Source organism: Moschus berezovskii, chromosome 7 (genome assembly GCF_049115385.1).
Source record: "Moschus berezovskii isolate FMDL1 chromosome 7, NW_MosBer_1.0, whole genome shotgun sequence".
Taxonomy (NCBI): domain Eukaryota; kingdom Metazoa; phylum Chordata; class Mammalia; order Artiodactyla; family Moschidae; genus Moschus; species Moschus berezovskii.
Genome location: NC_142466.1, coordinates 43,233,429 through 43,256,541, shown reverse-complemented (window position 1 = coordinate 43,256,541; position 23,113 = coordinate 43,233,429). Strand labels below are relative to the sequence as shown.

Sequence of the window (23,113 nt, the reverse complement as noted above, 5' to 3'; positions counted from 1 at the left end):
CAAGAGTCTTCTCCAACACCATAGTTCAAATGCATCAATTCTAATCTTAGCTAAATGAGATCTTCTGGTGGCTCAAATGGTACAGAATCTGCCTGCAATGCAGGAGACCCAGGTTTGATCCCTGGGTCAGGAAGATCTCTTGGAGAAGGAATGGCTACCCACTCCAGTATTCTTGCCTGGAGAATTCCATGGACAGAGGAGCCTAGCGGGCTACAGTCCATGGGGCTGTAAAGAGTTGGACACGACTTAGTAACTAACACTAACCATAAGCCTAAGTCCCCATTTTATTTTGTTAAAGCTGTTGTTGAGAAAAGCAATTTCACTTCAATTGTACCCTTCATTCTTTCCAGTGATTTATATGGAACTTAGCAGGTTCTCTCTGTAAAGCGATCTAATATTCCCACATACATTGGGGAAATTAGATTCTTATTAGCATTCTTGAATATGGAGATATCTTGGTTGAAGGCATTGGCATTTCCCTTGGAGCCACCAGCACTCTGCTAGTAACCCTTTCTGCATGGTAGCCATTCATGTGTCATTCTCTTGGTGCTGGGGGTGATGAGTGATAGCACTGCCACTGGCTCTATTTTGCTGCTAACCTTACCTTTATACTAAGCCTCTTAAATAAATGCCCATCAGGAGAAATTGAGTTATATGGAAAATTTCTTTTAATTTTCATACTGACGAAGGTATATCTTTGCTTTTTAAAGAATAAACCTCATTTGAAATAGATTTTTTTTTTTTTAAAGCCCACATCTATCTATGGTGATTGGTAGAGCCACATTTAAAATTCCAGGCATTTCTTTTAACTGGATAGTTACTAGTTACTATGGCATATCTGCATGTAAAATAACACATATGCTAAATAGAGTAAACTGTGCCTTTTGATTTCCAAGCAATTCACTGAAAATGTGTAGTTTAGTAAGTCTGTGGTATACCATAATGAGTAGAATATCCATTTGACACAGAAAACTTTCAAACAATTTGGGATACAATACTACCATCAAACTGTCATCAAATGGACTTCTTAGATCAGCTCTTTAATTTTGTTCATTTTCATTAGGTACTGAGACAGTGCCACTCAGTTGTATAGTTTAGCTCTCTCTACCATTCATCATTTTGGCATAAATAAGATTTAGGTGAAAAAAGGCAAAATGGAGTTAGCCTTGCATTAATAATGCTGAACAAAACACCCCTCAGCAGGAATAATATTTTTCCTCTGTTGAAGCACTTAATGTTCTTTAAGAAACAAGCATATATTTCTTATCCTCAATCACTCTGAGCATCTCCTCAGCAAGAAACCTAAACTGATTAGTAAAGGTAACATACAAATTTTTTCCCTTGTTTTTCTCTTCCCCTCCCCTTTCTTTCAGAATAACACAGACACAAATTAACAGGGAAATAGATTTAAAAAAATGTATTCTTTCCCAATGAGATGAATGAAGTAACATTCCATCCATCCACTCATTCACTTTATAAGGTAAGAAACTGGATTCTTTCCAGATAGGTGTCATTGAAAATAATCAACTGTGCTAATAAGCTCATAAAAATGGCAAATATTTTTAAGACTTTAGCTTTTCCAAAATTTGAAGGAAAATTATTATTTTTTTCCCTTTTCCACCCCACCTCAGATTTTCACAAAGAATATAATTTCCTTTCAAGACATATGTTTTGCTGAGTCTCAGTAATAGTAAAGAAGGAAGATAAACAACTGTTTGAAATAAAGTGATACAGTCACCTCTCATGGTGATGTCACTGGGGCTATAAAACTTTCAGGAAACACTGTGTTCTGGACAAGATGAGTCATGCTTCTTACCTGGTGTTTGGAAATTAAGGCGCCTCAGTTCTACTGGGTCTGTTGGATGGTGTGAAGGGACCTCCTTACTGTTTGGAATGCTGCTCTTTCTAGAATCAGATTCTGCCCTCTTCCTATAGGGAGAGAATACAAATTTAAGAATAAAACAACCAAAAAAACGGAAACCGATTTAAAAAAAGCCAACAATTACGCATGCGTTGTCACCCTACCCTTCCCCACCCCTCCCCCATCCCCATTTGTAATTTTAAAACTTTCTGAACTTTGTGACTTTGTTAAGCTTAACTTTTTTCTCTCCTGGCCTACAGTATTTCCTCAGATCTGAAAATCTTAAGTCGATGATCTCTAAGTCCTCCTTTAGCTCTAGAATTAAATAATGCAGAGACTCTTCCTTTAGGCATAAGGAGGTGCTGGTGAGATAGGTTTGGAAACTTGTTCAACTTTTCTTCCTTGTCCACTAGTTCTCTTTGGGAGGAAAAGGATAGAGTAACCCTAATAACCAATACTATGATTGTAGTTACCATGGAAATAAACTCAGAAACTACTTGGCCTCAAGCTAAACAGCTAAATCTGCCCTGCTCCTTTTTCCTGCAGGATTCATGACTGGTGAATACAAAGTGGACCTGCACTGGATTTTCCCATAACCAGATAAATACACTAAGTGTATTTATAACAGTTCAAGTTACCCTAATACCTGGAAGGAGAATCAGGACCACACCAAACCAACATCCTTTTTCTCTTTTAAATTCCAAGGAAAAAGCCATGTTGCCAGTTTATGGCGTCAAGGTAAGTATCTTTGCTTAAGGTGTCATGATGTAATTTTAAAAATGTCTATGCAACAAATGTCAAGTTTTTCATAAGATTGCTTTATCCATGTTTTTTCCAGACAAATAATCAGAGTGGTACCTAAATATTTTCTTTAAGGTTGAATTAGATTAAAAACTCACTTAACTAAGGGAGAACTTTTCAAACAGTGGTTTCTTCACAATACAGATTCCAGCAATCTCCAGGGTGGAGTCATAATCATAGCATGTCATCCTGCTCAGAGCAAAGACACTCTTATCTGGGAGGAGGGGGCAGCAGTGGGTAGGAACTCTCTCTGTCCCTTTTTGATATGACTGTGGTCCAGCTCACTAGTGTTGCTATGGCAAGGGGCTGTCATTCAGTGCCACCCAGGTTGTTTCATGGTTAGCTAGAGGGCTCCTGTTAAATAGCCTTTCTTCCCATCTCTGCTCATCTGTATAGCATGAAACGAACCAGAGGATGAAGGGAAGACTGATGCGAAGGGAAGTATACTCGATTTGCTCAAGTGCAGTGCCTTTGGCAAAATGTCCTCAATGCGATGAATTTTGGGGGGTGAGTCCTGTTAGACACGTTTTTCTCTCAGAACCTTGGATTAACCTGTCTCAGGATTTAATGTTTCTACCTAAAATTCTCAAGTATAGCCTTGGGACACAGCGTACTGCCAAACATACTACCAGTCAGAGGAAAGCAGTGAATTGGAGGCATGCCAGAGGAACTGGCAGCTCCAGTTATATGGAGTGGAAAATGAGAAGGAAAGAAAAAGAAGAGATGGAAGGCTGGTGAGAGATAGATGAGAATGAAGAGAAAAAGGGGATAAGAAGACAATGTGAAAGGAGGAGAGGATAACCACTTGCAGAGTAGAAAATTGTCACTGTGTTTATGCTGTGGGTATTAGCCTCACGATACAGAGACATGCTTCACTATCGAAGATAAATTGGTTAACAAAACAGCACCAAGTGTGGCCAGTCAATCAATCTCAAGTGTAACAAACATATGGTTGGTCTCTTCCAAGTTATCCCAGTGGCCCTTCTCAGGTTTTGGTCTTTTCATAGTCTGGCACATTCCCCCTACCCGCCCCTTATGTGCCAGATCCGAAGCCTAAAACCTGGATTTGTATCCCTTTTCAGAATGGCTCTACAGTCTTTCTTGCAGGATTATGGAAGCCACGTGAAGAAATATCTGGGCAAGGAGACACTGACTGTTACAGGTATTGGGGGACATTCTCCTTATCTTCTGTTGTACCGAGGCCAGATTGAGTGGCAGTGAGGCAGAGGGAAAAAAAGAACACTCTGTAAAGACATTTAGTCAGTTTCTTTGGTACCAGGAAAGCTAAAATCCTATCTTGTTGCCCAGTGAGTCTTGGAAAACCCAGATCATGAGACTAAAATGACAAGTCACTCTTGTAATAAGTGGGAGGGGTGTCCTGACATTTAATAACTAACTTCTCCCTCAATCTGTCAAAATAAGATAATCTCTAAGAAACCAGTTTCCAAAACTAGCCAGCTAGGAAAATCAGCTGTTTAAATTTCATTCAGGTTCATTTAGTTTTGATGATCACCACATGGGTAATTCTTACTGCCCACACTTTACCGCATGGTTTCTAAACAGAAACGTGTTAAAATGTGAGTTTTTTAACAAAGAATTCTAAGGAAGATTTGCAGAATGAAGAGTTTGATCATCATCAGAAACAATGATCATTTTTAAAAATGAAATTTACTGTTACAGAGTATTGCTGCTGCTGCTAAGTCACTTCAGTCGTGTCCGACTCTGTGTGACCCCATAGACGGAAGCCCACCAGGCTCCCCCGTCCCTGGGATTCTCCAGGCAAGAACACTGGAGTGGGGTGCCATTTCCTTCTCCAATGTGTGAAAGTGAAAAGTTGAAAGTGAAAAGTGAAAGTGAAGTCGCTCAGTCGTGTCCGACCCTTAGCGACCCCACAGACTGCAGCCTACCAGGCTCCTCCATCCATGGGATTTTCTAGGCAAGAGTACTGGAGTGGCTTGCCATTGCCTTCTCCGTACAGAGTATTAAATGGCATATAATGGTCTAAATCAAGCCCAGTATGAACATCAGGAGTAACATTTCTTTTTCTGGTAAGTTCTCGTAGATCTCCTTATTCTCAACTAGAAAAAGATAACAAATAGTGACTAGAAACAGATTCTGAATATTGCCTTGCTATTTTTTCTATCAGAATTATAAATTCCTAGGGTAAGTTTATTTCTCACAGCGAGAAGTATCTACCATGGGCAGGCATTATCTGCATGAAAAGAAAATAGAAAAGCATAGGACATTTCAGATATGGCAGAAAATGCTAATTGTATAAAAATATGTGTTTATTTGGGCTGTGGGTGATGTACAACAAAAACACTGCTCTATGGTCTCAGTGGGGTTTTATTTTCATCTAGTCTCACCTGGCTTTGATCTACATGTAAAGTGGGGAACAAAAATATTCACACATATACATACAGGCTTTTGGAAGAAATGTATTTATTTACTATTAACAGAGATTTCAAAGAAATCAGTTCACAATGATTCTGATGTCATCAAGAACAGAAGCCCAACTTTGCCACTACTGGTCTGTATCTCCTTGGGTAAGTCAACTACAAACCAAACTTACTTAATTTCTTCACTTATAAAACAGGGGAGGAGGGTTAGATGATGTTAAGCTTTGGTCCAGCTCTCTTGATAGAACAAGAAGGTAGTGATGAAATTGTGAAATGTGGACAGTTTTACAGTGAGAGGTAGATCTCTGAGCATATTAAGTGAATTCAGAGTGCTTTGACTTTTGCCTTGAAAAAACTATTTTGCGTGTGTTTTTCTGCTGGATTAATGACAAGCACAGTTTCTCTGAGGTACTCAGCTTGCTGTCAGTGAAAGTGTAACGCAGCTTGTTGACCAGTACGTGGTTTTAAGGAAAATAATGTAGCGGTGATTCTCTGGTACACATCAGAGTCACCCAAGAGGGCTTGCTAAACTACAGGCTGCTGGACCAACTCCCCAGTAGGTCTGAGGTCAGTGGGACCAAGATTTTGTGTTTCTATCAGGTTCCTAGGTGATGCTGATGGTCTTGCTACTTGTCTCCATAGAGAACCACTGGAACACGAACACGGGAAGGGAGGCAGGTTAGATGGGCATCGCGATCCTCTGCTTAATTTTAATCAGGAATTCATATATATGTGTGTGTGTGTTAGAAAGCTGAAAGGTTAGCTTGGACGGATCGATAAATAAGCAAGCAATATAGGAATGATTATTATTGCTATTACTCTTCAAGGCTGGAGGACAGGGAAAATAATTTGGAATTAAATATAAATTTTTACTAAAGTACTGCCATCGATATTAGCAGGGTATAAAAATGCTAGTATTCCTGTACAAAGGGTATTGAGAGCATACTTTCAGTAAAAACAAACAAAACAAAACAAAAATGATTCACATTAACACATACAAATGCTCATTTAACCTTGACTACAAACAAAACTCAGAGACAGGTTTAACTACCTTCTAAATTTACCTGTAAATAATCTATTTTATCATCATATAAACTATTTCTTCCTGAATCATTTTAATATCAAAATTACTTTTTATATCTAGGCTTTGTCCATGTTCCCTTTGCCAGTTTCATCTTTTATATTCAACCTCCACCATTACCCCCTCAATACCTCCAAAGTCTACCTGTGTTTTTTTTTTTTTTGCAGTGAGCATTAAAGGGGTTTGTTCTCTATTCCTCACCTGTCAGGTTTACTGCTCCATTTTAATGCAGCAAAAAAGAAAAAGAGAGGCTAAATGTTAGTTGGCCAATGGTAACAAGAGTAACCATGACAACCAAGATTTAACAGCTCATAATTTGGGACATACACTGACACACATTAGAGAAGGAGAGCATATCAAAATATTTCAAGGCCTCTAATCATGAAGCAAATGGAGGACATGAGAGGACATGGCTGAGCAAAGCATTTGTGTGTGTATTACTGTTAGATCCACTGTTATTCATCAACCTACAAGCACTGCCACAATTAATTACATCCTAGGAAGAGTGTGATGGTAGAGATATTATTTGAATTTTAAAAAACATGCCATGAGACAACTAATGTACTTAATGGGAATATAACATTATCCCATATAAGAAATTTAATTCATTAAAAACAGTCTTCTGTTAAGAGGTACATTATTCCTTTAAAATACCTGCAAATTGCACTGACCTGCAGAAAAATTAGCACAATTGTATAATATACCACAAGGTAATGAAGTGGCAGAGATGAGTTCTTCAAACACATTTTGGCAAGTAAGGTGATTATAAATCTTTTTTTTCCAGTAAAAGCTTAAATACATTTTCAGTTTTGGAAAATATAATACTCATCATTATATCTACAGAGCATAATCCATCTATATAGCTGTGCTAATCCAGAAAAGCAATTTATTACCAGCCACTGACACGACCCATATTTTCCTAGTCACAGAGGCACTACTGCATGTGAACACTTCCAGCTCACTCTCATTGGCACTTTCACCTGTGATAATAATGTGGACTGTTTAACCATGTTCTTTATGCAGAAAGTATAACCTTCACCTAAAAAGAATTCATCTAAATAGTCTTCGTGTTGAGGTAAACTGCAAAATATTTTGTGAGTTCTCAATTGCAAGAAACAAAGGTACCAGGTCTACCTCATTGCCAACGAACTATACACCCATATTGCTACAATATCTTCCCTTAAGGTAATCCAGTCCATAGCTTTTGAAAAGTACAAAGTCCACATTTAAACTGTACAAACACACACACATACAAAGTGAATAATGAAAATGATATCAGACACACAGATTCTTTTGATTCTTAAAGTGATTTAGCGAGTTATGCCAAGTTTTAAAAAATCCTACAAGTGTTCCTAACTTGGCTTATTTTTAATCAGTGAAGTCATCAGTGAATCTGTTGTAGGAAAACCTACTTCTCTGACAAAGTGAACATTTCGTGAATTGCCAGTTTGGATACGAAAAGGCTGTTGAATCCTAGGATGAACCAGCACATACTCTCCACTTCATTCCTCTGCCACAGAAATGTCAGCCTTACTGCACATGGGCACATATTTTGTGCAAATATATATAAATTTAAAATCTTTTGGAATTTAAATTGCAGGCTAAGGATTTCATTACAGCTCTTGCCAGTCAAGATGGAGGTGATAATGAGAGATGGAATAAATAAGAGGAGGGAACTGAGTTTATCTATCACTATTTGACTCTTATAAATTTGATTATTCAGTAGCCCTCTGTGCCATGCACTCGCCTTGGCACAAGGAAATACTATGAGGAATAAGATGGAGTCCTTGACCTACAGTTTAGTGGGGGTAGAAAGCCAAGGAAATGGGCAATGGCAATAATGCAGTAGGTTCTATGATAAAAATAAGGTGCTTTAGAAGCATAGAGAAGGGGACCTAAGGCAGCCTTAACTGCTAAAAGAGGACATGAGGTGGACACTCAGAAAGGCTTTCATTTAAAGTGGATCTTAGCTTACTTCTAAAGGGTGAGTGAGAGATTGCTGGGTCAAGACAAGTGCCTGTGGAATGAGTAGAAAGGCTTTCGGAAGGACCTCCTCAAAGGCGAGAAGGCATAGCCCAGTGTGGATGCCTATTTCTTCACAGCATCTCAAAATATTCTGGACTCTATTTTTTCCCTTGATGATATCATGGAAATACATGTAGGGCTGATTCAAAAAGATTAAAAGAGGGAGAGTCCACAGGGCGCCACTGCTGGATCTGGGAAAAGGAGAAAAAGGAAAAGGTCTATACCATGGTCACATCTTCCTCACGGTCTTCACACATGAGCATCCAGAGGCGGGGATGAAAGCTACTTACTCTCTACAGCGTCCACTCACATTAGACTATTACTGTTCAAGAACGATAATTTGGTCTAGACCATGCCTTCGTGCTTTCTAACATCCTAATCCATTTTTTCCCTTTCATAGTACATAATAAATACTTATCCATCTTGAAATACTTTTCATAGATTTACATTTTAAGAATAGTTTCTATAGAAATAATTCCTGAACAGTTTTAGAACTAATGATTGAAAAGTCTTACAGATGTAGCAGATGAGCAGGGTAGATGAACATCAAAGAACATTTCGTTGTAGGGGAAGATAGACGAAGGGCAACATGGAGTCATTTAGAAAACGTACATATGCACTGAAGGTAAAAATAATACAATGTTAATTCTATTACTTGACTTTTGTAGGTTCTCATATTTAAAAAAGGTCAGTTATCTAATCTATGTACTTGTTTTAGAAGTGAAGAAACCAGGGCCTGGAGTGTTAGCATGACTTTCTATCCCCTACAGCCAGCTAGTTACAAAGCTGGGACTTGAACTCAGGTTTCTTGCTTCCTAATTTACATTCTTTCTAAAACTTCCTACATCTTCTCTCTGAAGTTTAAACTGTTAAATGATTGCACATGTATCACAGATATAGTCCAGAATTAAAAAAAAAAAAAACTTAGTGCAGGAAAATTAACAAAGACCTACCAAACATTTCATTAATACTATTCTGATGGCCCTTTAAGACCCTTACAAAGCCTCAGTGATATGTTTTGTTATTATCAATGTATTATGGGTTTTAGCACATTTAAAACAAAGTCAAATGAACAGAATGCAAAATGAAAATAACTGCTATTTCATATTAATAGAAGTAAATCTCCTCAACCGACTCTGTGAGATTTATTTTTTTATATGGACAAAGCATCCACAGGTATAGACCTATTCCTAACAAAGGTAGTCTTGTAAACAGGTGTATATTACCAACAGGATTATCAAGATACTGTGAGTCAGCAGTATTACATACTCATTACCTAATTAAAGTATTATCTGCATACATAAAGTAAAATACTTTAATAACAGTAATGATGATAATCAATTCTGAGTGATTTCCAATGACCTGTGTATAAACTGAAAAGCACCTAAAAAGAGAGGTATAGTGTTTGTTATATAATTTTCTTTGCTCAGATTCCAAGCTATTAGAGACACTATTCATTGCCTACAGAAGATTTCCTCTTGAACTGTTTCATGATAATCAGGAAGGACATTGTTGGGTCTACTTGAGTTTCAAGTCAGGAATGTTCTTTACTGCTGAAGCAAGCATTTCTATTTCAGAAATGCTTCATGGGCTTTCAGATGGTTAGCTAAATATACTTAGCATTTGAGGATGTGTGCATTTCCCAACAATTGCTTTAGACAATGCTCACATATGCATACACTAAAATGCAACTTAAATAGTCAAAATAACTGAGTTGATATTTTTCAAGCACATATGGATAAAGAAAACTTAATGACCAAGGTTAGAATCTTATTTCTCCATATTTACGTAACTAGTTTACAGGGCCATACACATATCTATTAAGTGGCATGGCTTAATGATAGCTAAATAGATCCTAATGAAATGCAACTTAAAAAAAAAAGGTAAGCATCTTGTTCATTCTGAGTAATAACAAAAGTCATGTGATGTGATCTAGAAATGCAGTTGTCAACAAGCAATTTTCTGCTCTGACCCCCACAGCAGGATGTCAAACTTAGAATTATAGTTGCTTTTTGTAAAACATGTATTTTTTACTTTTTTCTTATTGTATTCTCTTCTGGTAATAAGTGCAGTACATAAGAAGCTAAGGGTACTAGCTCTTGCCTGCCTGGACTCACATAGGATCTTTTACTGTTCTGAGGCATGTGGGAACCTCGAGCTTCCAGGTCTTAGCTCTTACACAAGAGACAAGTGATCAAATACAACAGGCTCCTTACCATACACACTGATAAGATACAGACTGGAAGGGGGAGACTGAAACCATCAACTAAGATATTCTGGCCTTCAATCATTTGCTTTTTCAGCCATTAGGGAATGGACAACTGAGCAATGGTAATGATTAGGCGAAATTTTTTTCTTCATTCATTCTAATTCTGAAAGAGGATAGGTAATTTAATGCACTAGGATTATCAACTTCTTCAACTTGACTTTTTTTTTCCCTTCAGCCCTGGAATGGAATTGGAAAACAGCCTCAGAAGAGAGTTATTCAAAGCAGCAGTGTCTTGAAAAGTACTGTTTTGAATCAAGAGAAGAGCTTTGGAAAAAGAAAAAAAAGATCTATTTGGAGGACAAAGGAATGCAGGTAGGAATAATTAATGTACACCAATGAAAGGAGTTACAGGAGTAGGAAAAAGAAATAATGAAGATAAGATTGTCAGATTAAACATGTAAGCAAGAATCAAAATGAAGACATTCTCATCTAATTTTGAAGGTCAAGGTTATGGTGATGGATGGTGGTTTAGTCGCTAAGTTGTGTCCAACTCTTGCAACCCCATGGACTATATAGCCCACCAGATCCCTGTGTCCATAGGCATTCTCCAGGCAAGAATACTGGAGTGGGTTGCCGTTTCCTTCTCCAGGGGATCTTCCTGACCTAGGAATTGAATTTGGGTCTCAAAGAGAAAAATTATCTTGTAGTAGAAGGAAGAGTACCTTCACAGTAGCATTCTAAAAGATGACACATTACAAAGGTAAACAGGAACACAGATTGAACTGCATGAAAATAAAATTTGGATTGGATGAAAAATTGATATAAAGGAAGGTAATTCAGTCATTTTGAATATTATATTTTTTTAGTTATGGAAGAAGTTAGAGGAAAAATAATTACTGTGTTTTCTATCCAAGTAAGCAGTGACCTAGGGGACAAAATCTTACATGTAATGGAGACAGATATAGGATTGACAAAACAGTACATTAGAAAAGATGGGTTAGTGTGGATTATTTGCATCCCACCTGTGGTCAAAGACACTAAGAAGGAAAATGGTACCTTGGTTTTCCTCTTGGACACAGATGAGAATTCAATACTGAAGATGTGGAATAAGCATTAGAAGAAAAATAGGAAAGGGAAACAGTTCATCTTCTTCCTCTTTTTTCTTTCTTTGATCTTCAATTTTAAGCTGCTACTAAGTCACTTCAGTCGTGTCCGACCCCTAGCGACCCCATGAACTACAGCCTACCAGGCTCCTCCATCCATGGGAGTTTCCAGGCAAGAGTACTGGAGTGGGTTGCCATTGCCTTCTCCAAATTTTTTTTTTTTTTTTGAGAAATAGCTAAAGAAAAAAATCTCAGTACTCGGACAAGTTTAATAGTGTTTCAAAATCCATGCTGATATGGAGCAATTAATGATCTAATTTGCTTTGGATTATCTGCTTGCGAATGTAACAACGTCTCAACTGTCATGCAAAGAACCCATACTGTGTAAGTACCTTAGAAGATGGAGATTGGATCCACGCCTGCTGGGCAACAGAGTCTATACCATACACTGAATGAGCTCAGTCTTTATATTTTGTTCTAACACTAATGGATACATTTCTCCCCCCAGTGATTACTGGAAATATTTTTACCAAGATCAACCACATAATGACCATGGAAGGATGATAAAGTCTAAAAACAAGGCAGCCCCCAAGACTGCAACAGAGACATAGGGCAAACCTACCTTTTATAAAGAAGAATAGCTATGACAATGCAGATGATAAAGACCACTGCAAGCACAGGACCTACAACCCAAATCAAGCCTTCCTCTTCATCTGTGATTGGCTGTGGATCCAAATCCATTGACACAACAGGATCAGAGTAAGGGCTGGTTGCATACATCTTCTGAGGAAAAACAGAGTCTATATTAGTTATAAAATAAAATAATGACTTTCTAGACAGTATCTTTAGCATTAGAAGAAGCAAAGATTCAAGACATTATGGATTTGATAGTAGTTTTAAAATATTTAAAAGGTGGCGGGAAAGGGAGAAAATAAGAGGTTGTGCAATCTAAATTTCTTTATAAAGTATTTCATAATAATTTTTGATGGTATACATTTCCATAGATACCTTTTCACTGGGATCTATATATTGGAATAGTAAATGATCTTATGAAGTGTAAGTACCAGTAAATTAACCAGTCACAAAATGTTCAATGAGCAACTTACATTGTGGCAATGTATTACGTACAATATGAAAAATAAAAATATTATATTATGAAATATATATATTATACACTATATATTATATTTATATGTGCAGTCCTAAGTACTGCACATTAAAGTCTAAAACTTCAAAAGAAAAGTTCAGTGTTCAAATTATATAGATGCAAGATATATGAAAGTGATAATATGGCTTTCTAGAACATAAAATTTTGACTTAAAAGGATTTAGCGGTTTCTATATAATTTTATTACAGTACTGCTCAGAGATTGATATGATTATTCCCAATAGAAAACTGATAAAGAGAAAAGAAAACCTTATACACTGTTGAGCACAGCTATTATAGAAAGTAGTTCTTGGTGCCTCCAAACATTAAAAATAAAACTACCATATAACCCAGTAATCCCACTCCTAGGTTTATATCTAAAGAAATGAAATCACTGTCTCAAAGAGATGTCTGCATACTTGTGTTCTCTGCAATATACTCACAGTATCTAACACATGGAAGCAACCTAAAAGTTTCCTTTGGATGAATGGACAAATAAAATGTGATTACATATACACACATATATGTACACAATGGGATATTATTTGGCCATCAAAAGCAGAAAATCCTGCCAAGATCCTCATTGACATGGATGAATCTGCAGCGTAGTATGCTAAGTACAATAAGCCAAACAGAGAAATACATATCACAATATGAGTTCTGAGGATCTAATGTGCAGCAAGGTGACTATAGCAAATAATACAGTATCATATATCTAAAAGTTACTGAGAGTAGATCTTAAACTTTCTCACCGTACACACAAAGGAGTCACTTATCTTGATCTTGGTAATCATTCACAGTGTGTGTATATAAATAGACATATAAAATCATCACAGTGTACATTTTAAATATGTACCACTATATTTGGCAATTAGTCCTCAGTACAGTTGGAAAGATATATGCGAAAAGATTACTTGGTGAAGGAAGTGACTGAATATACATAAATTCTGCTTCTCTAATATCTAGTTTTGTCCTGTCCTATTTTAGATTATCTCAGAAGAAGATTCTCTCCCTCTTTAAAATACTGTCTCTTCCAATAGAGACCAGTCAACAGTCATGAGCTGCCCCACATCTTAAGAATAATCTAACAGCTCATACAACTCATAAACAACCCAATAAACAAATGGGCAGAAGACCTAAACAGACATTTCTCCAAAGAAGACATACAGATGACCAACAGGCACATGAAAGGATGCTCAACATCACTAATAATTGGAGAAATGCAAATCAAAACTACAATGAACTATCACCTCACACTGATCAGAATGGCCATCATCAAAAAAATCTACAAATAATAAATGCTAGAAAGGGTGTGGACAAAGGGAACCCCCTTACACTGTTGGTGGGAATGTGGATTTGAATAGTCACTATGGAGAACAGTAAGGTGGTTCCATGGAAAACTAAAAATAGAATTAGTATATGATCCAGCAGTCCCACTCCTTCATATTCAGAAAAAAACTATTTCAAAAAGACACATGCACCCCAGTGTGCATAGCAGCACTATTCACAATAGCCAAAACATGGAAACAAACAGCCTAAATGTCCATCAACAGAGGAATGGGTACAGAAGAAATGGTACATATATAATGGATTATTACTCAGCCATGAAAAGGAATGTGCTAAGTCACTTCAGTCGTGTCCGACTCTTTACAACCCCCTGGAACGTAGCTCACCAGGCTCCTCTGTCCATGGGATCTGCCAGGCAAGAATACTGGAGTGGGTTGCCATGCCCTCCTCCAGGAAAAGGAATGAAACGGTGCCGTTTTCAGCAACATAGATGGACCTAGAGATTATTGTACTAAGTGAAATAAGTCAGACAAAGTCAAATACTATATGATAGCACTTAGATGGGAAACGCAAAATATGACACAAATGAATCTATCTATGAGCAGAAATGGATTCACAGACACAGAGAACAGATTTGTGTTTACCAAGGGGAAGAGAGGAGGGTTGGACTGGGAGCTTGGGGTTAGTAGATGCAAACTATTGCATTTAGAATGGATAGACAAGAAGGTCTTACTGTATATAGCAGGAAACTATATTCAAGCTCCTGGGATAAACCATAATGAAACAGAATGTACGTATGTATATGTGTGTGTGTGTGTGAGTGTGTGTATGTATATACACTCACAACTGCCTTTGCAAGAGACGCAGGTTCAATCCCAGGTTGGGAAGATGCCCTGGAGGAGGAGATGGCAACCCACTACAGAAATCCCATGGAGAGAGGAGCCTGAGAGGCTACAGTCCATGGGATCACAAAGGGTTAAACATGACTCAGCAACTAATCAACAACTCTCTCTCTCTCTCTCTATATATATATATACATATATACACATATCGCCAAAGAATTGATGCTTTTGAACTGTGGTGCTGGAGAAGACTCTTGAGAGTCCCTTGGACTGCAAGGAGATCCAACCAGTCCATCCTAAAGGAGATCACTCCTGGGTGTTCATTGGAAGGACTGATGCTAAAGCTGAAACTCCAATACTTTGGCCACCTGATGTGACGAGTTGACTCACTGGAAAAGACTCTGATGCTGGGAAAGGTTGGGGGCGGGAGGAGAAGGGGACGACAGAGAATGAGATGGTTGGATGGCATCACCGACTCTGTGGACATGAGTTTGAGTGAACTCCAGGAGTTGGTGATGGACAGGGAGGCCTGGCGTGCTGTGATTCATGGGGTCGCGGAGAGTTGGACACGACTGAGCGACTGAACTGAACACATATATGTATGTATATATTATATATGTAACTGAGGCACTAGCTGTACAGCAGAAATTAATACAACATCGAAAATCAACTATTATTTCAATTAAAAAAAAAAAACACCTGTTTCTCCTCTTCTCACTCGAGTACCACCATAGATCCTATTTTCTCATTTGCTAATCTCACCTTGCCATTGGAGAAGGCAATGGCAAGCCACTCCAGTACTCTTGCCTAGAAAATCCCATGGATGGAGGAGCCTGGTAGGCTGCAGTCCGTGGGGTTGCTAAGGGTCAGACACGACTGAGCGACTTCACTTTCACTTTTTACTTTCACACATTGGAGAAGGAAATGGCAACCCACTCCAGTGTTCCTGCCTGGAGAATCCCAGGGACAGGGAGCTTGGTGGGCTTCCATCTATGGGGTCACACAGAGTCGGACACGACTGAAGTGACTTAGCAGCAGCAGCAATCTCACCTTATACAGTTCTTATACATCTAGACACATTTTCCAGATTAGCTACAGTTGACCAAGCCTTTTTAAAAAACTTTTTCCTTTGTGACTGACAAGGGATTAAATTCCAAATTAAACAGTTCATACAGCTTGATATGAACAAAACAAACAACCCAATTAAAAAAGGGCAGAAGATCCAAATAGAGTTTTCCCCAAAGAAGACATACAGATGGCTAAAAGGCACATGGAAAAAAATGCTCAACATTGCTAATTATTAGAGACATGCAAATCTTAACTAGAATGAGGTATCACCTCACACGAATCAGAATGGCCATCATCAAAAAGTCTACAAATAAACAAACACTCCTGTACTGGTTGATGTGCATGTAAACTGCAGCCAGTGGAGAACAGGAACTGTGGATGTTCCTTAAAAAACTGAAAATAGAACTACCATATAACACAGTGACCCTACTCTAAGACATTTATCCAAAGAAGTGTATAATTCAAAAAAATACGCACACCGCAATGTCTATTGCAGCACTATTTACAATAGCCAAGACACGTGAATAACGTAAACGCTCATGGATAAAATAATAAAGAATACATATATATACACATACACACATCAAAATATTACTCAAGCATAAAAAAGATCAAAATAATGCCATTTGCAGCAAAATGACTGGACCTAGAGATTATCATACTGATTGAAGAAAATTGCAAAGAGAAAGACAAATATATGATACCACTCCATACATGGAAGCTAATTTAAATATATATATATATACAAATGACCCTATTTAGAAAGCAGAAATAGACTCACAGGCATAGGAAAAAACCTACAGTTACCAAAGGGAAAGGAGCAAGAAAGGATAAATTAGTTAGGGACTATTGTATATAAAATAGATAACCAACGAAGACTGGGAACTCTACTCAATATCTTGTGATAATCTATAAGGGAAAATAATCTGAACTAAAACAGAGACATGTAGATATGTACAACAGAATCACTTTGCTATACAACTGAAACTAACACATTGTAAATTAGCTATTCTTCAATTAAAAAAATAAAAAGTGCTCTTCTTTGGTTCTCCTAATTCTATACTCAACAGATCCCTTCCTGATCTTTCCAACTGACTGTGTCTTGTTATCTGTCTCTGAATCCATTTTATGAGCCAGTATTCTTAAATTCTATTCTCTGCCATCTCTTTTTCACTCCTGTGTAGTAAGGTGATCCTCAGCTTTAACTTCCAGCCACCATGCAGATTACTTCCCCATAATGGTCCTTAACTTAGTAACTCTGCTAAGTCCCAGACCTTCATTTCCAAATTCAGTTCCCAGAGATTCCTAAATCTACCCTCAAATTAAGAACTTTGGGTTATTTTTCTACTTTCCAGATATACCCTCCTTTCGCCTTGCTAATTTCTCTTTCCTCTCAACATCTAGGAATGAAAACTTAATGATTATATCTGATCAGTTCCCTCTAGTTTCAGTCCTCAGGTGCTCTTTCCGTTGTCACAGTACCACTTTTCTCATTATCTCATTCACGTTCAACCACACCAAACCAAGAAGTTCTTTCCTCTAGCAGTCTCTACTGCTGCTAGAGCTATTGTCCTACACTGCAGCTGTAAAACCTTCATAGGGCTCTCTGGTGTTTCCTCAATAAAAATTAGACATCTTAGCATGATTCTTTAGGGCCTCCAATTTTTTTAAACTTTACCACATACAACATCAGTTCAGCTCACTTCAGTTATTCAGTCGTGTCCGGCTCTTTGTGACCCCATGAACCGCAGCACGCTAGGCCTCCCTATCCACAACCAACTCCCAGAGTTTACCCAAACTCATGTCCATCGAGTTGGTGATACCATCCAACCATCTCATCCTTGTTGTCCCCTTTTCCTCCTGCCCCCAATCCCTCTCACCATCAGGGTCTTTTCAAATGAGTCAGCTCTTTGCATCAGGTGGCCAAAGTACTGGAGTTTCAGGTTCAACACCAGTTCTTCTAATGAACACTCAAGACTGATCTGCTTTAGGATAGACTGGTTGGATCTCCTTGCATTCCAAGGGACTCTCAAGTCTTCTCCAACATTACAATTCAAAAGCATCAATTCTTCGGCACTCAATTTTCTTTATAGTCCAAATCTCACATCTTCTCCAACATTACAATTCAAAAGCATCAATTCTTCGGCACTCAATTTTCTTTATAGTCCAACTCTCACATCCATACATGACCACTGGAAAAACCATAGCTTTGACTAGACAGACCTTTGTTAGCAAAGTAAAGTCTCTGCTTTTTAATATGCTGTCTAGGTTGGTCATAACTTTCCTTCTAAGGAGTAAGCGTCTTTTAATTTCATGGCTGCAGTCACCATCTGCAGTGATTTTAGAGCCCCCAAAAATAAAGTCAGCTACTGTTTCCACTGTTTCCCCATCTATTTGCCATGAAGTGATGGGACCGGATGCCATGATCTTAATTTTCGGAATGTTGAGCTTTAAGCCAACTTTTTCACTCTGCTCTTTCACTTTCATCAAGAGGCTCTTTAGTTCCTCTTCATTTTCTGTCATAAGGGTGGTGTCATCTGCATATCTGAGGTTACTGATATTTCTCCCTGCAATCTTGATTCCAGCTTGTGCTTCTTCCAGCCCAGCGTTCCTCATGATGTACTCTGCATATAAGTTAAATAAGCAGGGTGACAATATACAGCCTTGACGCACTCCTTTTCCTATTTGGAACCAGTCTGTTGTTCCATGTCCAGTTCTAACTGTTGCTTCCTGACCTGCATACAGGTTTCTCAAGAGACAGGTCAGGTGGTGTGGTATTCCCATCTCTTTCAGAATTTTCCACAGTTTATTGTGATCCACGCAGTCAAAGGTTTTGGCATAGTCAATAAAGCAGAAATAGATGTTTTTCTGGAACTCTCTCACTTTAACATATTCTATAATAATAGACTTCTTGCTACTACTACCAAAATGCTCTATTTTCTCTTTGCTGTCTCCAGTTCCATAACACTTAGCTCCTGAAATTCAACTCATCTTCAACGCCTCATTTAAATTTTGCCTCCACTGAAGCTCTCTCCCCTTAACTGGAAATAATCAGTCATTTCACAAAACCTAAGTAAAATAATTTAAACAATTTGAGGTAGTCCTGTTTGTTTTTTAATGGTAGTGGTCAAACTATATTGTGTTTTGATCTGTGTAAATGCCTTATTTTCTTTAATGAAACTATAAACTCCTTGAAGTTACAGATTTATATACAATTTATGTTTGTATGCTTAAAGCAGCCAGTACATAACTTTGCATTTAGTGGGTTCCCAGAAAATCTTTGTTGAATAAAATGCTCATTTTTGTCAAATGACTGACATTATTAAAACATGAGAGAGTATACTTATTTTTCCATGATCAGTAAATACACTTATTTTCAGTCTGCATTTTTAAAAAAGTAGGGCATATTTTCTGAATTTAAGTAGGACAAGCTCAGCAGTCATTCTGGAGAATACATGCCTACTAAATGCATATATTCTAGTCTCCTTTCCCATTTTCATCACTATGTCCAAGAAAAAGATTGACTTGACTTTCAGATTTTCTAATGGCATCAAAAGAAGATTAAAAACTCAATACATTCCAAACCTTCTTAGAAGCAGGTAAAAAAGGAAAGATATGTACAGTATAAGGATTTATGCAAAGGACTTGGCAAATACATTCTATATCCAAGAAACGTGATTCATTATATAATTGTTTTGCTTTAAAATTTCCCCTATTTTGTAGGTCACATTCAAACTATTTGGGAGACTGAAGTAAGCAAAACTCTGTAATGTGAAATTCTCTACCAAGAGCCTTTGAGATAATAATCTTGGTTAGTCAAGACAGAAATCTAACCAGAGATTTTCCCAAAGTACATCTATTTCCAACCCAAATCAGGAAACAGAGACATGTGAAAATAAAAAGAAAAATTTAAAATGATATCAACCTTATGAAAAGCAGAATTTGTTCAGTTTGTGGGGGTAATGGAAAATGTTAAATATTAGTCATTCTAAACCAGTCCTTTGATACTCTTAATGAGGCAGTTAACTGGGGACAGCTCAAGTCACTGGTGGGAAGGTAGATATTTTCTGTATGCAAATTACCATCCCACCCTTTCATCACTTATGAAAACCTGGAGTTTACAAAAGACTGTATCACTACAAGATTAGTTGAATGCAAGTCTCTTCTAATAAGTGCTGACAGGAACACATAGAAAACAAAGTAAATATTGTTAGTTTTGAAAGTGATGTTGAAAAAGATGATGGAGAAAGGGGCAAATTAGACAATTTATATTTGGAAAGAAATGCTAATAATATAATTTATTCATCAATGGTGATACTTTCTAACACTAGTAGAAACATTTGGGAAACATCAGAAACCAGAGTCTCTGACAGTGCATGATCTGATGAACTTCCTTTTCGTTAGAGTCTCTGATCTACCTCAATGCTCTGAACGTGCTTTAGGAAATGTCCTAGAGCTATTTAAAGAAAATTTCTTTCAGATATCTAAAAATAATTTAAAAAAAGAATATGATTCCAGCATTCCATGCCCTTGATGCTCAGACTTAAAACTTTCAACTAGAAAGAGAAAGCATATCCGTACATTAAAATTCCAGGAAGCCTGTCACTTTGTTTTCAAATGACACCCTGTGCACAAAGGTAAACCAGGCAGAAAGGCTGCCTTTGTGTTTTGATTTTCCACAAGGGAATTCCTTCAGTCATTTGAAGAGAAGCCCCACTGTATATGCTAACACCTGATGTGGAGAAATCTTTGATATATCTTAGACTTCCTATAGAGGGGAAGGGCCTGGCTCTACCTAATTGCCATACCGGTCAGTTTTAGGCCCCCAAAGAAGATACAGTTTAGAATATATATATTAAATGTTAAAGTGACCAGCCACTTCAAAATCTCCCTCCCTCACATCTACATTCTCGCTCTCTGTCTTTTTAACCTTCAAGGCAACTGAAGCACCAAACAACATAAGAGCAAGATGAATTACATAAAAGACAACTCATCATTTAGAGTACCTCAGGAATCCTCTGTTTTACTGAATTATTTTCTAACTTCTTTGGCTTTTCACTGATAAAGTCACTGGTAAATTGCTATAATTTAAGATGCAGGCTATGCTTGCCTTTTCCTAGATAGAACTTACCCTGAATCTGGGGAGAAAGCACTATGGGCTCACTGGCAGTTCTAGCAGAATAAAATACAGTCAATCACACTCCCTTCTTAGTTGATATTTTCAAATACTTGGAAATATACTATGTTTAATCTCAGAGTTTGTTAGTTCCTATTGTAATCACACAGGCTAAGGTCTATTAGGTATTTTGCAACAACATACCTAGTATTAAATACACACACACACATATATATTTGAGAACAATCAGTTTAAGAGGATGAGTGATGAGAAAAGAGATGAGCAATGATAATTGTCACCTTTCCATCCAGATGTGTGTCACATTAAGATTCCTATAAAAGGCATCTAAATTGAAAAGGAAGAAGTAAAACTGTCACTATATGTAAATGATATTGTAGTATATATAGAAAACCCTCACGTCTCCACCAAAAATATTATTAGAACTAGTAAATGAATTCAATAAAGTTGCAGGATACAAAATTAATATACAGAAATTTGTTGCTCTTCTATATACAAATAATGAACTATTAGAGAAAGCAAGAAAACAATCCTGTTTAAAATTATATCAAAAAGAATATAAAACCTAGGAATAAACTCAACCAAGGAGGTGAAAGACCTATACTCTGAAGACCTATACTATAAAACACTGATGAAAGAATTTGAAAATGATAAAAAGAATTGGGACGATGTCACCTGTCCTTGGATTGGAAGAACTAATATTATAAAATGTCCAAACTACCGGAGGTAATCCACAGACTTAATGGAAACCCTATCAAGTTACCCATGGCATTTTTCACAGATCCAAAAACAAATAACCCTAAAATTTATATGAAACCACAAAAGATTGTGAAAAGCCAAAATGATATTGAGGAAAAAAAGAGCAAAGCTATATGAAGCATGCTCCCTGACTTCAGACTACATTATAAAGCTGTGGTAATCAAAGTCGCATGGTACTGGCACAAAAACAGACTAACAGATCAATGGAAAAGAAAACGGACGTAAACTATTTTACCACAGAGGTGAGAATATATAATGGAGAACAGAGAGTCTTTTCAATAAGTAGTGCTGGGAAAGCTAGACAACTACATATAAAAGAATGAGATCAGAACATTCTCTCACTTATTCCCTCCCTTATTATATCCAAAATAATCTTAAAATGGATTAAAGACCTAAATGTAAGACCTGAAACCAGAAAACTCCTAGAAGAGAATATAGGCAGTAAATCCACAAATCATATCTTTTTTTAATCTCTTAAGGAAAAAGAAATAAAAAGGAAAAAATAGGACCTAATTAAACTGCACAGCAAAGAAATCGATCAACAAAACAAGATAACCTACTGAAAGGGAGAAAAATATTTGCGAATGGACAAGACTGCTAACTACTTAGTCTAAAATATAGGGCTTCCCTGGTAAAGAATTTGCCTGCAATGTGGGAGACCTGGGTTTGATCCCTGGGTTGGGAAGATTCCCTGGAGAAGAGAATGGCAACCCACTCCAGTATTCTCGCCTGGAGAATTCCACGCACAGAGGAGCCTGGCAGTCCATGGGATTGCAAAGAGCTGGATACAACTGAAAGACTTTTACCTCACCTCATCCAAAATATAAACAGCTCACACAACTCAATATTATGGGGAGGCAGGTGGGAGGGGTGTTCAAGATGGGGAACACATGTACACCCAGGGCGGATTCATGTCAATATATGCCAAAACCAATACAATGTTGTAAAGTTAAAAAAAAAAGATAATCCAATTAAAAATGAGGAGAATACCTGAATAGACATGGTTTTGAAAGAAGACATACAGACAACAGTCACACGAAAGGATGCTCAGTGTCTCTAATCATTACAGATGAATGAGTAAAGAAACTGTGAGATATATATAGATATATATATGCAATGGAATATTACTCAGTCATAAAAAATTAGGCCATTTTAAACAGCATGGATGACCCTAGGGAGAATCATGCTTAGTGAAATAAGTCAGAAAGAAAAAGACAAATACCAGAATCTAAAATAGTAAACAAGCTAATGAATACAAAACAGAAACAGACTCACAGATATAAAGACCAAACTAGGGGTTACCAGTGGAGAGTGAGAAGGGACTTGGGACAAGATGGGGGTCTTAGATTAAGAGATACAAATGCCAGAAGAAGGAAAAACAAACACAAAACAAACAAC

At 37.3% G+C, this 23,113-nt stretch overlaps 1 protein-coding gene across 4 annotated transcripts in view; it reads right to left on the bottom strand.

Annotated features, from left to right (window-relative positions):
* PTPRD (protein tyrosine phosphatase receptor type D) overlaps nucleotides 1-23,113 on the bottom strand; it is a 581,445-nt gene that overhangs the window by 145,009 nt on the left and 413,323 nt on the right. For 2 of the 4 annotated variants that reach the window (XM_055428235.2, XM_088837900.1), the window contains 2 exons: nucleotides 12,102-12,262; nucleotides 1,817-1,929 (listed from right to left, as the gene is read on the bottom strand). In XM_055428235.2, coding sequence (XP_055284210.1) covers nucleotides 1,817-1,929; nucleotides 12,102-12,262 — 274 coding nt within the window. The remainder of the gene's footprint in view (nucleotides 1-1,816; nucleotides 1,930-12,101; nucleotides 12,263-23,113) is intronic. The other 2 variants (XM_055428237.2, XM_055428236.2) reach the window with 1 other exon arrangement.